At 40.1% G+C, this 14,824-nt stretch overlaps 1 protein-coding gene across 1 annotated transcript in view; it reads left to right on the top strand.

The window, feature by feature from the left end:
- The first annotated feature begins 1,610 nt into the window (after nucleotides 1-1,610).
- The window catches only part of LOC103747942 (testis-specific protein TSX-like), a 17,651-nt gene continuing 4,437 nt past the window's right edge, over nucleotides 1,611-14,824 (top strand). The window contains 5 exon segments of the mRNA XM_008850479.1: nucleotides 1,611-1,704; nucleotides 3,682-3,715; nucleotides 4,039-4,139; nucleotides 4,867-4,949; nucleotides 11,382-11,485. Of these exon segments, the coding sequence (XP_008848701.1) occupies nucleotides 1,611-1,704; nucleotides 3,682-3,715; nucleotides 4,039-4,139; nucleotides 4,867-4,949; nucleotides 11,382-11,485 (416 nt within the window).

Raw genomic sequence — 14,824 nt, 5'->3', positions numbered from 1 at the left:
CCCCATCCCACTCTATGTGCTCTCCAAGTACCACAAGGAAATGTAATGGTCTGTACCAGTAGATTTGGAAGGAGAGTTAAGTTCCCCAGTGAAGTCTTAACACCTTTATAAGGTAAGATCCAGTACCTGACCCAGTAAAGGAAGAGTATAAGACTGCCTTCCCTCCCAAATAGTAACTAGATCACAGACATTTTCTCTGTGCTCCCATCCTAGTTGTGGGACAATCAAGGAGCAAATGTTTTCCAGGTATTCCAATGACTATATAGACCTTTAGGGTCCACAGAGATATTGACATTCTCTTCCCATAAACTGCCACTCCCTACCTTGTCTTCCCCATACTAACCCTCTTTGCTATCCCCACCACCTGCAGTCCACTGACTCAGAGCCAACCTTCTCTGCTCTACTGTACTGCAGCCTGTACAGGTTGGTTGAGAATGTGTCAAGCTCCCCAGCAGGGTCTTACCACCCTTATAAGGTAAGGTGTTTCAGTACCTAGCACAGTGAAAGGAATAGCATAAGAGTGACTGCCCCTCTTCAAATAAAATATTAGCTACATCACAGAAATTTCTTAGCTCTTCTATATTAACTGAAGGAAAATGTGTGTGCCAGTATTTTCTATGCCCTCAGAGAACGGTGGCCTTCAGCATGCAATAGAGGTATGACATCCTCTCTTCCTATATCACACTACCCCCCACCACCACACCATCCCACTCTCGAGTCTCCCGGGTCTACACCCCACCACACACCTCACTCTTCAGCTTCTTAATCCTACTGCCCACCCCTGACCTTCTGTCCTTTTCAAGGTAAGGAATTCCAGTATCTCACACAGTGAAAGGAAGACTAGGAGTGACTCTCATGACCTAGTGTTAACTACATCACAGATACTTGTTTAATGTTTCCATCCTAGCTGGGAGAGAAGCTAGACACCAGTGTTTTCTAGGCCCTCAGAGGAGGATGGTAGTGTTTAGAGTACTATATTGGTGTGACATTCTCACATGCCCACGAAACCCCTGCTTACCCGCATCCTACTTCCTCACCCACAAACCTCACCTTTTGCCATACACATCTTCCTACCAACACCGCCGCCCACTGACTCCCACCTAGCCCATTCTACACAAGAAGGGGGGGATGTCTACAAGAGTGGACTGGAAAAGACAAGTTCCATGGTGAAATCTTGCCACAGTTATAAAATACGGAGGACCAGCACCTGATTCAGTGAAAGAAAGTATATAGAGCCTCCTACAATGTTAAGTAGATCACAGAGGTTTTCTTAATACTTCGATCCTAACTGAGAGAAAACTTCGGTGCAAATGTTTTCTAAAGCCTCTAAGGAAGGTAGGCCATTAGGACAGAGGCGTGACAATCTCTGGCTCTACTCACCACCAGCAAACCCAGGGCTTTCTAGACTCGGCTCCCTTACCCTGGCCACACCCCAACTCCACCCTCCACCACATCACAAATGTGTATTTGAAAGGCTGTGATGAAAACTTGACGCTCTGGGCCAAGTCTTCAGACCTTTATTCACTCCACTCACCTAGACTTGGGTATCAGTTCTTCCAGCAGATCTCCCTCCACCCTGTTCGGAATTTCAGAAACGTTATTTCACAGCTATGTCTGAAGAGCAGTAAGCAAAGTTGTCTGATGCAGAATGTACTTCAAGGGGGCTCCCGGAGTTCGAAGATGAAGAACGCTGGTTTTTCAAAGGTAAAGACCTACTTTCTATCACTATCGTAAGGAGGAAGGGCTATCCCCCTTTGGTCATCAGTTCAGAGATGTTCAAACTGTTTCTTTCAAAGTCCCCAGAAGCAAAGAGGAAACCACCTCTTATCTCCCCAGGCTTTTTGTTTCTCATGCCACCTCTCCCCTCATTTCTAAGTAATGTCCCTTTTTGCCATGCTGGGATCCCCAGTTTTCTACAAAACTGTAAAACTAAATCAATAATTCTCTGTAACCAAAGGCAGCCAGAATGATAAACAATATGGCCATTTTTAAGCATAAATCAGCATTCCATTCTAAACAGGTGGAGACTGTTGAAAAGGAGAATTGTTACACAAGACTAGATTGTTCCAGTATGAACTGACAGTTTCCCTTTCTGTTTTTCTCCTCTTATGTGGGTATTGCTCCTAGAGCAAACTGAACAACCTACTCAACAAGCCTGATAAATCGACACATTTAACATAACTTTGGATTCTTTTCTTTTTTACCTTAAGAAAGTAGCTTAACCTTCCCACACAACAGTCTCATCTTCCACAAAATCAGTGTATTCCTGCTTCATTACCTCCTAGAACATGCAATGATAAATGTGAAGATGTCTTCAAAGTCCTTTGACCTTTAGCACATTAAATATACATGCTTTATTTGCATTTTGGTTTATATATTTACTAATCCTCATTTTATTTTGTTCTTGTTTCTTTCACAGTGCTGGGCATCAAACCCAGGGCCTCCTCTACACTAGGCAAGTATAATACCTCTGAGCTCACCCCAAACCCCCACACTTTTCCCTGGTATTTCTGTTTTTATTGTTGCTGTTTCCTTCCTTTCTTCCTTCATTTCTTCTTGCCTTCCTTCTGTCCTTCCTTTCTTTCCCAGTCTAGGCCTTTTCATTTTATATCTCTGACAAACCATGAATTCCTAGAGAATGAGCTTCAGCAGCTCTGGTTTCTTTCCCTTGGTTTTCACAAAGGTGCTTCTCTGGGTGGAGCAGGCTGGCCCTTCAGAAGAACCAAGGCACCTTTCCTCCTAGCATACTGCTTTTCCAGACCATTTTCCTTCACCCATTTCAAGAAATTATCTTTGTTCTTAGAGTGAGCTTGATAGGCTTGATATGCAAATTAATTCTCTTTGCAAGAATCTTGCTCAAAACTTGCATGCTGAGTGATACTGTAGACTCTTCCTGTTTTAGCAAGGTGCCATTTATGGGGCATTCCTTTCTGAACAGCACCCATTCCCTTGATGTTGACAATATCACCCTTTTGTAGATTCACATATATGTGGCCAAAGGAACAACCCAATGTTTCCTAAAATGTCTAGAGAACATGTTATCAGGATCCTCTTCTCCTTTTGCCTTTGTTTGTCATTTTTGGTGAATCACTGGAAGATAGTGGTTTTAACTAAAAGGCTGGTTTTGTTTCTTTAGGCAGTTTACTGCTATATAGTCTAGGCTGACCTAGAGCTCACTACATAGCTCATGGAGGCCTCAAACTTAAATAATCCTGCCTCAGCCTCCTGAGTCCTGGGGTTACATGCTTATGTCACCACACTGGCTTTTACCCTGTGGTGTATTTTTATTTTTAAACATTTAAACCCCAAATGCTTTGGGAGAAAACAAATTCTAGAATCTTAGAATAGTAAAACATCTCAGCACATTTTAAAAGTAGCGAAGGAGGAAAAAGTATTAATATATTGTCTTCCCTCTTATCTCTTCATTAGTTTAAAGGAGACAATAGCACCATAGGCCCTAATTCCAAAATAGAGTAATGTTACTGCTTCTCCTCCAACTAGTCTGTAAGTTGTGAACAAAATGTTGGCTATGCTTTGGTACAGTGACATCATTGTTCTGCTTGTTAGGGTTTCCTGCCACTAGCCAATTGAGTGCAAGAGGTGCAACTACCCCCTCCGTCTCTTTCCCACTGTCCTCTGTTTTTCGTTTGCGTTTTCACATTTTGTTTTTCATGATTACAGATAACACTGGTAAGCAGGAGGACGACTCATTGGGGTAAGTTGGGCAACATTTTATTCACATTAACAATTGCCACCTTTGTGATGACAAAGCTGATTCCAATCCAAATGAACAAGAAGTACATCACAGATGATCTTGCTATATGTTTTGATGAACTGTGCAGAAGTGTACCCTGCTATGGTGCATTCTAGAGCAGTAGCCAGTAAGTTATCATGCTTACTTTTCCAACCTTTGGAGCCTTTGGACTTCTCACTGACTGAAACTAGTAATGTGATCATTTTTTCTGTCTCAAGAAAAAAAGTGCTGCTACAACAAGAAAAACTTTCTTTAGGATCTTAATGTCTCCTGTTGTTCTGCAGCCTTGGTTATGGAATAACCATGGTGGATAACAATTCTGCTTTGCACTTGGTTTTCAGCCAAGATTCTCCCAAGGCCAGGTGCATCAGAGTTGCTAACACTAGTGAATGAACCACAATGTATTCTATCTCAGAGAACTGAGAACTGAGTTCCCAGAAATTCAAGGAGAAAATGTTTTCAATTTGGCTATCTCTCAGAGCCCATTTATTTACTAAGGAGATCAGAGTGTAAGAGTGTAAGAACAACCATTCCTGCTTACACACATTTTCTATTGTGGCTGGTTTATGGTCATAATCTTAGTATAGTTCAAATAATTACCACTGGCAAATCTCTTTCTATTATGAATATTGGGAATCAAAATTAGGCTAGTAATTGTGGTCTGAACCAAAAAGTAAAAGAAACTTGGTAAAAAAAAATCCAAAACTGAAACTTTGTAAAGGTAACTATAAGGCCAAATAACATGTTTAGAAAGCAAAATTCATATATTAAGTGAAGCAGTTGCAGTTACAATTTTTTGAAGCAGTTGAACTAGAACAAGTACCTGGCTATAGAACTATGACGAAGACAAATTCATCTCAGTTTCAGTTTCTCAATATATCAAATGAAGAAGTTGGTCTAGGTGACTCTTAATATAACCTCCTGTTTCAATATTCTTTTCTGCTCAAAACATTTTCAGAATTCCATCATAGTTCTTCAGTCATTTGTTTTTTGCTCCTGGATTGCCCTTTAAAAACAGAATACTACTTGAGTTTCTGTTTTGAGTTACATACAGTCTGGTGCTGAGAGCAATAACTCTCAGGAGTGTTTATTGTTATGTCACTTTTCTCTAGCCATGCAGTCATTTTTCTACCTGAATGATGTTCTTCAAGAGGACAAAGTAAGCAGCACCGATGATCATGACACTTGTCATACTGTAAGTGGGGCAATGAAGATGGATAATCACCAACATGGGAGAACCCATAAAATATGGCAAATGGCCAAAGGGAAGACTTCTAAGAACACTAGAATATATGTGGTGTTAGGATAATGATGTCCACTGAAAACTGAACTGCACTGAGAATGTGTATTTAACTCATGATCAAGTTTTTTCTCACATAAATTCCTGTTAGAGCTTTAAAGCAGAGATAGATAGATGGACAGATTATTACTGACAGAGAATTCACTTCTTTCTTGTTTTTTCCCTGACTTTTTGTGGAAATATTTTTAGAAGCAAGAAAAGGAGAAGATCTATACATTCAAGTAAAATAGCCTTTTGAAAATTGGGCTTTAAATATGTTCAGACATGTTCAAATTGTTTAGAGTTTAATCACAGGAACTATTATATAATCATATTGCATTTGAATTGCTTATAATAATTGTGGTGTCTGATTAAGTGATTTTTTATTGGTGGTGAATTAATTATCTCCCAAGGAAACCTATCAAATCTTCAAATAGCTCTGCTATTAGAAATTTTCTACTTGTGCTTAGAGAGCTGTCTTGATATACTTTTTAACCATTTATTCTAGCTCAATTCCTCTGAACCATTAATATAATGAATCTAATGTTGCTTCCTCATGATAGGCCTTCAAACTCTTGAAGACAGTGATTCTTCTGCCCACTATCATGCTAGGCCTAAATCCTCTCTCTGTAGGATGAGACAAATTGTCCCAATTTCTCACGTGACTTGATTTAGAGTCCCCACACCAGTCTCATTCTGTGAATTTTGTTTGGAAATCTTTTAATGTGTGACATTCCAAAATGAATGCAGTCTTCCAGAAGCTGCCTGACTGAAACACAGTGAAGTCAGAATGCCAGCTACTCATTCTGCATACCATTTCATTAGTTCAGCCAAGGATAAATCTTCTATTTGTGCATTCAAACTTTACAGTCTATTCATGTTGGATAATACCAAGTAAAATTCTTAAGATATATACTAAATAGAATAGATAACCTTTTTAACATATATAACTGCTTTTATGCTAAGCATGTGCATCTCTACTAAATTTCATACTGTAAAATTGGGTCCATTCAGAACTGGGGAAATGGACAGAAGATCCCAATCTTAGCCGAAGAATTATTGGCAACTGATTACTGTTGGGTGAGGAAGAGCTGCTCTTCCTAAAGTGAGCGATTCTAGATAGGCTAATTAGACCTCAGTAGAAGAACTTGCACTGTTGAACATCTCGGGGCACTAACTTGACACAACAGGCTTTAACACAAGTGACAGAGTGTATGAATTGCAGCGGGGTGACTATGGGAGGGTGCCAGTGGGGAAGGGAGTATAAAGATGATTAAGATTGATTGAGATGTTCTGTATGAAATACACAAAAATTCAATTAAAAAAATTTTAAATGGGTATATTAGAAACCAGCAAGACTATCTGATTATTATCAAATTAGACATAGCTTCTCACATTTGACACATAAAAATTGTATGTGTTTATTTAAGATACATAACATGTTGAGTGTCAGGTAGGTGGTTCAGTGGGTAAACGTGCTAGCAATGCAAACCTCACAACCCAAGTTTGATCCCAAGACCCTGTATAGAATGGAACTGGCAAGATAACTCAGTGGGTTAAGGCACTTGCAACCAAGCTTGATGACCTGAGTTCAATTCCTAGGATCCACATGGTGAAATGAGAGAACTGACTTCCATGTTATTCTCTGACTTCCACATGAACACCTAAGACATACACAATAAATAAACAAATAAATAAATGAATTTTTTAATGTTCAGAAAAAAAGATGGATGTGGTAGTGTAATCCCCATACTCCTATGGTGAGATGGGAAGCAGAGACAGTAGAATGGCCTGGAAGCTTGTATGCCAGCTAGCCTGGAGTATGCAGCATAAAAATAGAGATCCTGCCTCAACAAGTTGGAAGGTGAGAACCAACTGTCCAAAGTTGTCCTCTGAGCTAGACATGCTGCTATGGCCTGTCTCCCTCTCTCTCCCTCCCCCTCTACCATCCCTCTCTCACACACACAACTTAAAATTTTAAGCAAAGGGCCTGCCATATTGTTCAGTGGATAAAGGTACCTGGTGCTAAGCCCACATGGTAGAAGGAGAGAACTGACTGACTGTCTGTGACTCTGTTCAAACACTGTGTATGTGGACACACAAAATAAAAATTTTTGAAACACACACAAAAAATGTAAATTTAACATGTTGATTAGATACATATTATGCAACAACTTTATCTTATCATATGATGTATACTGTGTTTATTGGTTTCTGCATCTTGAACTATTCTTGCATTGGAAGGACAGGTTGTACTTGGTTAGAGTAGATAATATTTTTCTTGTATGTACCTTTTAATACTCTGTTGCATTTGGTGTCTGGTATTTTCTTGAAATTTTTCCACATCTCTCTTGATCAGTAATTTTGGCCTATAGCTTTATTTTTTTTTCAGTATCCTAATCTGTTCAAACAAGAGTAACCCTGGCATCACCAAATCAGCTGGAAGTATTCCTTCCTCTTAGAAGTTAATTCTTTAAATGCTTAGTAGAGTGCACCTGTGAAACACATCTGGTCTTGAGTGTTCCCTTGTTGAGAGTTTTTGGTTACTACTTCATCTGACTTGCTATTGGTTTGTCTGATTTACTATTTCTTCATGACTTAGTTTTAATACACTGTATATTTCTAGGAATTTATCCATCTTTTCTAGGTCATCCAATTTGTTACCATATAATTTTTCATAGTATCATGATCCTTTTTATTGTATTATATTATTGTAAGGACTTATCTTTCATTTATAGTTTTAGGTATCTGATTCCTTTGTCTCTTTTTCTTGTTTTTTGATTGATTTTATTTTTATTTTTGAGACAGGGTCACACTGTGTAAACCCTGGTTGACCTCAAACTCAGAGATTCCCCCTGCCCTGGCTTCTCAAGTGACAGGACTAATGGTGTTGTACCACCACGCCTTAAGCCTTGAGTCTGTCTTGTTTTCTCAATATAGCAAAAGTTTTGTCAGTGTAAAAAAAAAAAAAATTCTTCCATTGATTTTTTTCCAGTGGCCTTTCTAGTCTCTATTTCATTTACTTCTACCCTAATATCTTTTGTTTCCTATTTTGTGCTAACTTTGGCCTGAGAAGATCTGGAACCAAGTCACAGGGTTGCTTCAAGGTCCATGTATGTGAGTGAAATTAACAAGCCTCACTCTGGAGACATGTACAGGCATGACTTTTCTGGGTTCCTAGGTGAACAGAACTACACTTCATTGCAATTGAGCAAACCTAGATCTGGCTCATAGGGCTACTTTAGGGTCCACAGTCAAACCATAGTTGGTAGCCCCACCTTGTAGATTTACAGATGCACATGTTACTCAGTACAATTCCAAGTTAGCAAGACTTTCCTGGACCACGGATGAGAAGAAATAGAACTGAAATGCGGTGCTGTTCCATGACCCACAGTCAAACCATGCCTGACATACCTGTCTATGACACAAAGATTGATGTGCTTATGGGTAGATCACTGTACAGGCAGGACCACAGCCAGACCATGGCTGAAATAAAAGACAATTTCAATATGTGCTGTAGGACTTGGTTCAACAAACTTGCCTCCAAAGGCAAGTATGGACATAATTCCAGTATGCCCCCATGAATCCAGAAAAGTTGCCAAACAAGTGAGGGGGTTTGGTGTCAGTTCATGGACCCTTTCAGGGTCCACATCCAGGACCAATGCCACCAGGCCTGTTACTCAAGACATAAATGGGCTTATCTCTTTTTGAGTTCCTTGTCAGATGAATTTAATGGCTGGACCAAGGCCAAACAGGAGTTGCTGAGTCCATGGGGGCAGGACTGTCTCAAGGTCTGTAGCCAGGACTATGATCAGCAAGCCTACCACCTAGACACAGGCCTGCTTTCTTGTAATAGTCTTCCTTGATCTTGGAGTACACCAGGCTTTCATAACCTACTATTTGGACTTCAAAGTGTCCATAAAGCCACTTTTGTCTGTGAATGGCTGCCTAATTATTGTGAAGAGTTATGAGTCAGGTACCTCCTATCATTTTGTTCTTATATGGTTTCTTAGCTGTGTTGAGCATGTTTATTATTTCTTTGTAAAAGTCACTGGTTCAGATTTTAAAAAGAAAAGGTTTGGGAAAAATAAGGCTCAATACAGTACCACAAAATATAAATAGAACCATTCTTACATCTTTGCATGGTTTCTTTAACTGGATCATCTGACTATTTATGTATTCATTGGTTTATTTGATTGTGGTCTCATTATATACCCCTGGCTGGTCTAGAATTCTCTATGTAGACCAGGCTGGCATAAAACTTGTAGCAGTCTTCCTGCTTTCCAAACACTAGGATTATAGGTATATGCCACCATACTTGGATATAACCAGGTCACTTTATATAGTGGACTCCAAGCAGTTATAAACCTACTTAATGTGATGCCATCCCTCCTGTGTATCGCCATCTTGTTTAAAAAGATAGGGCTGGGGATGTAGCTCAGTTAGTAGAGTGACTGACCAGCATGTACAAAGTCCCAAGTTCAATACTCAGCACCACACAAACCAGGCATGGTGGCACATGACCATAATCCCAGAATTTAGAAAGCAGAGGCAGGAAAACAAGGAATTCAAGATGATCCTTGGCTATATACTGAGTTTGAGGCTAGCCTGGGCTGCATGAATCCCTATCTTAAAAAAAAAAAAAAAAAAAAAAAAAAAAAAAACAATGAAAGACCACAGCAAATGTTTTATTCAGATTGAAATATGATTCAGTTCACATCAGTTACTTCACAAGAATATAAACATGCCAAAAAAGAAAAAAGAGAATGTAATTAGTCTGATATTGCTGGAGATTTTTGTTTTTTTAAAATCTCATACTGAGGCCTAGTATTTCTAAGTACTCAAGACCAAATAATTTTAATAAGATTTTATGGTGAGACTTGTATAAAAGGTACTGTTATTTTTATTTGAGAAATCTCTGTTCTGTGTGTTATACAGATATAATTGGTTTACAGCATTCAGCACCACAATGTTCTGCAAATTTACTCTAATCACTAAATTAGTAAACACTGAACCTGTATGCCTAGTATAAATAGAAGGTTAGGTTTTTGTGAGCCTCTGTTCACATTTGTAACAACCAATCAAGACATAACTGTGATTTGTGTGTATGTTTCTGTTTAAAGTCCCTTTATTTAAGTATATTGTCGATTCTTTGACACTAAATGCTTGACCAAAGGCAATACAACTCACACCTGAACAAAGTTTATCTAACACACATTTTCTCCATAAGGCACAGCACAGCCTTTGTGTACTTAGACACACTAGACAGAATTTTTGCACTAACCTCAGGGGTGACCAACAAAAGAGCATAAATGTGAAAACTGACATTAGATAGACAATGCAGAGGATATGTGCTTAAAGTATGAGAGTTGAAAAGACAGCAGAGGATCACTTAGTTTAAACTCAACTGAGAAAGTGCACAAGAGGTAACAAATTTTTTGCCACTCTACATGTGCCTTCAAATGACCAAAAATGCACTGAACGTATTGGTTTGGGTATTACAACTAATTTTTAGTAAGTTGGTGAATTTGAAAGTATGGAATATGAGGATTTACTATCAAGTTAATGATTTTTTTTCAAGTAGCTGCAATGTGCCTATCCTGAAGCCAGGGCAGTAGCATGGAAGAGCTAAGTTGGATGAGACATAGATGCATATAATCCTTTTTTAAGATGGGGAGTTTGTGGTAGGGATGTAAGGAGGATAGACAAGAGACAGAATTTCATTCTGTAGCCCATGGTCCTAGAACTCACTATGCAGTACAGGCTGGCCTTGAACTCATAATCCTCTCACCTCCACCTCACCAGTGCTGGGATTGCACATGTGCACCACCACACTCAAGACTTCTCTTTGAGGTTTTCAAAGAAAGAAAAAAGCTGCCAGAAATAGTAAAAGTGAATTAAGGATTATAGTCAACAACCAGAGCCACTAAAATATTCTAGAACCAACTCTCAAACCTCTTCAGGGTATCTGGTGGCTTTATTAATGTGTGAAAGCTACCAACTACTGCACGCAAAACCTATTTCCCAAAGTTATCAAGGCTCTTACCTAATGACCTTGATGTGGAAGAGGGGCAATGGACAGGTTATGAGGTAAAGCTGTTTACTAAGCTTTGTCTCAACTTTATTTTCATCACTTAAGACTGCAAGGGGCTGGAGAGTTGACTCAGCAGTTAAGTACTGCTGTTGCAGAGATCTCAAGTTCAGTTCCCAGTACTCAAATCAGGAGGCTCACAACCACCCTTAACTCTATCTCCAATGGGTCCAACACCACTGGCCTCCTTGAGCACCTGCTGAAAGTTCTAACTTATTTGCATTTTAATTTTCCTTTGTGTCGTTATCACTACATAGATATGCACTAAAGAAGATGATGAGACCAGCCACAGTGATAGTGACACTAAAGATAATGTGAAGGTCATCATTGGCACAATAAAAACAAACCCCTCCATCTATATGTGTGTAACCAAGGATACTCCTTGGGTTATGGAGTATCCAGGGAGGATAAATGCAGTAGGAGTTCTCTCTCTATTATCTATTCTTAGAGTGGTAGGAGGACAATTAAGTGAGTAGTGATAATTGTTATCCCCTAAACTAGTTGCAATATGCTGTTACAGCATTTTGGGTTGTTTAGTTTTCATTTACTTTGTTTTATGTTGTACCTTTCCTCACAAGTAATTTTGATTAATTATTCAGGATCCTGTTGATATGAGCACGACTGTCACATTTTGTCAAAAATCTGAGGGTTCAAAAAGTGAGAGAAACCATGGGTCTATTACTAACAAAACAGCTTCTCTTAAATACAACCTGTGTTCTAGAAAAAAAACTTCAATGCAGGGATGGGGAGATGGCTCAGTGGTTAAGAACACTGACTGTTCTTGCAGAAGACCCAGGTTCAAATCCCAGCACCCACATAGCAGCTAACAACTGTCCTTAACTCCAGTTCCAGGGGATTAGACAGCCTCCTCTGTCCTCTGCAGGCATTGCACAACATGGGTGCACTTACCTTCATGCAGGGAATACATGCATATACATAAAATAAAAATAATTAAAAAAAAAACTTCAGTGCTCAGTTCAATTATCTACCGTTAGTTTGCTGAGTGATGGTTGAGGGGCATCTGAAACCTGTTTTCTTCCTTTAAAAAAAATGTTTAAATGTTTTAATTTTGTTCAAAATTCCCTTTTGTTTAGGAAATTCAGTGGTTTGGCTACTACTTAAGAAACAACAGAAACAGCAGTTATAGGAAAACCTTTATCAGAACCTTCAGTTCTTTGGTCATTTTTAAAATTTTTATTTATTATTTTTATTTTTTGTGTATGAGTGTTTTGCCTGAATGTGTATAAGTGTACCACGTGCATGCAATGCCCTGCAGAGGCCAGAAGAAGATGTTGGACCCCCTGGAACTGGAGTTACAGATAGTTAGATATCATGTGGGTGCTGGGAACCAAACTGTGGTCTTCTGGAAGAACAGCAAGTGTTTTTAACTGCTGAGTCATCACTCCAGCCCCTCTTTGGTCTTTTCTATCATATATATGTCTCCTTTATCATTGAAGTTAAAAAGAAATCATCTCTCTTAGTTCAAAGACAATCTATTGTAAAGTTAAGAACAGAATCCTGTTGGGAGCTGCTAATCTATTATGTGCATTGAGCTGTGGCAGCCTTGTTTACTGAGTTTGAGTTATACATACCAGTACTTAATCTGCCTATTCAGGAGGGATGTGTTTATGTGGAGAACCTCACAATACCTGACCTGGAGGCAATAGTGGTGAACAAAAGGATCAAAGAAGCCTTTGATCTGACCACTCCTTGACCCTCAGATACAGGTGGGGAAAAACAGCTGTTGAAACTAATTGAGTTCTTCCCTATAAAAAGGCAGAGGTGAAATAAACCGGGGCTGAAGGCACTACTGTCAGCCGTCCCAAGCATCTTTTCTGTCTCTTATTTTTCTTTCAATCCTCACTCCCCCTTTCAGGTACTGTCCATCTTGGCCGGCTGGCACTGGCAAGTGGCACCCAGAACAGGGACCTGAAAAGTAGGGGAAAAAGTGAAGGACACCGCTGGAGAAGTTAAGTGAGTGCACTCGGTACAATTGGGGAGCGGCGAGTATTTATCTTGGGAGAAGATGGGGCAAGGAAACAGTCGCTCAGTTTTTGTAAGGAATATGCTTGGGGCCTGAGGAGCAAAGGCTGAGACTAAAGAGGAGAATCTGACAAGCCATGGCTGGGATAAAAGTGAAACAAACCTTCTGCTCCACCGGAGCCAGATCCACTCTTTTATGAGGACCCTCGTCTGGGGCTAGAAGAGGGATCTCTTGACTCTGAGGATGAGTCTGCCTTAGGAGAGGAGATGGTTGAGTATGATCAGGAGAAGTGTCCACCTATAATTGCTTTGCCTGATCACTGGGAAATTAAGCAATTAAGGACAGAGTTAGATGCTGCCGTCTGGGGCTAGAAGAGGGATCTCTTGACCCTGAGGATGAGTCTGCCCTAGGAGAGGAGACAGTTGAGTATGATCAGGAGAAGTGTCCACCTTTAATTGCTTTGCCTGATCACTGGGAAATTAAGCAATTAAGGACAGAGTTAGACACTGTGAACCTGCTTAGAACCATGCAATCTCCACTACAACAGGCCATTGGGGCCGTGGTAGAGCGAGGAGAGTCAGTGCATGGATTTCAGGTCTTCCCAGTTTCTGAGCAAGTTGATCAGCAGGGCAACAGGGTGCAGTCTCATGCACCTGTGCCTTTTAAGCAGCTTAAGGAACTAAAGACTGCTTGTGCTCAGTATGGTCCCACTGCCACTTTTACTCTGGCTTTGTTAGAATCCCTGTCCATGGATGCGCTTCCTCCTGGAGATTGGAAACACATGGCACGTGCTTGCCTTTCAGGGGGAGATTATCTGTTGTGGAAATCTGAGTATGAGGAACAGTGCCAGGTGACAGTGAATACCAACAGAGCACAAAATATACCCATAGATTTTGATATGTTAGCTGGTGAAGGACAATATAGGGATATTGTTCAGCAGTTGCAGTATGATGTTACGGCCTATGCGCAGATCAGTGCTGCAGCCCGAAGAGCCTGGTATAAACTGCCGTCTAGTGGTAGGCAGACTGAGGATTTGTCTAAAATCAGGCAAGGTCCGGATGAGCCATATCAGGATTTCGTGGCTAGACTACTGCAAACTGCCGGTCACTTGCTGGGGGATAGTGAAGCAGGTTTACTTCCTCAAACACAAATTGTTCCTCATTATGGGGTTAATCCTAGAGGGCTGAAGCCTAACCAATTGTGGCAAATGGACATTACTCATGTTGCAGATTTTGGCAGGCAAAGGTATGTACATGTTACAATAGATATATTTTCTGGCTTTATTATGGCTACTGCGCAAACAGGGGAAGCCACAAAAAATGTTATAACTCATTGCTTGACTTGCTTTTCCATAGCTGGGATCCCTAACATTATAAAAACAGATAATGGCTCTGGCTATACCAGTCAGGGGTTCCAACATTTCTGTTTGTAATTGGGCATTGAGCATAAAACTGGGATACCGTATAACCCACAAGGACATCATACTCTTTTCATTTTAAACTTTTTGAATTTGGATAAAAATGACCGCTCTGTGGCAGATAGAATGTGGCATCCTCAGTCACAGGATACCTACGCCCAAGTCAGGTGGAAGGATCCTTTAACTGGACAATGGAATGGCCCCGACCCTGTATTGGTTTGGGGAAGAGGGCATGTTTGTGTTTTTCCACAGGGCGCTGATGGAGCCAGGTGGCTGCCAGAAAGGCTGGTGAGGTTTGC

The sequence above is a fragment of the Nannospalax galili genome, unplaced genomic scaffold (genome assembly GCF_000622305.1).
Source record: "Nannospalax galili isolate Female #2095 unplaced genomic scaffold, S.galili_v1.0 scaffold365, whole genome shotgun sequence".
Classification (NCBI taxonomy): Eukaryota; Metazoa; Chordata; class Mammalia; order Rodentia; family Spalacidae; genus Nannospalax; species Nannospalax galili.
The sequence above is the reverse complement of the archived record's forward strand: the minus strand, read 5'-3'. Positions and strand labels throughout refer to the sequence as shown.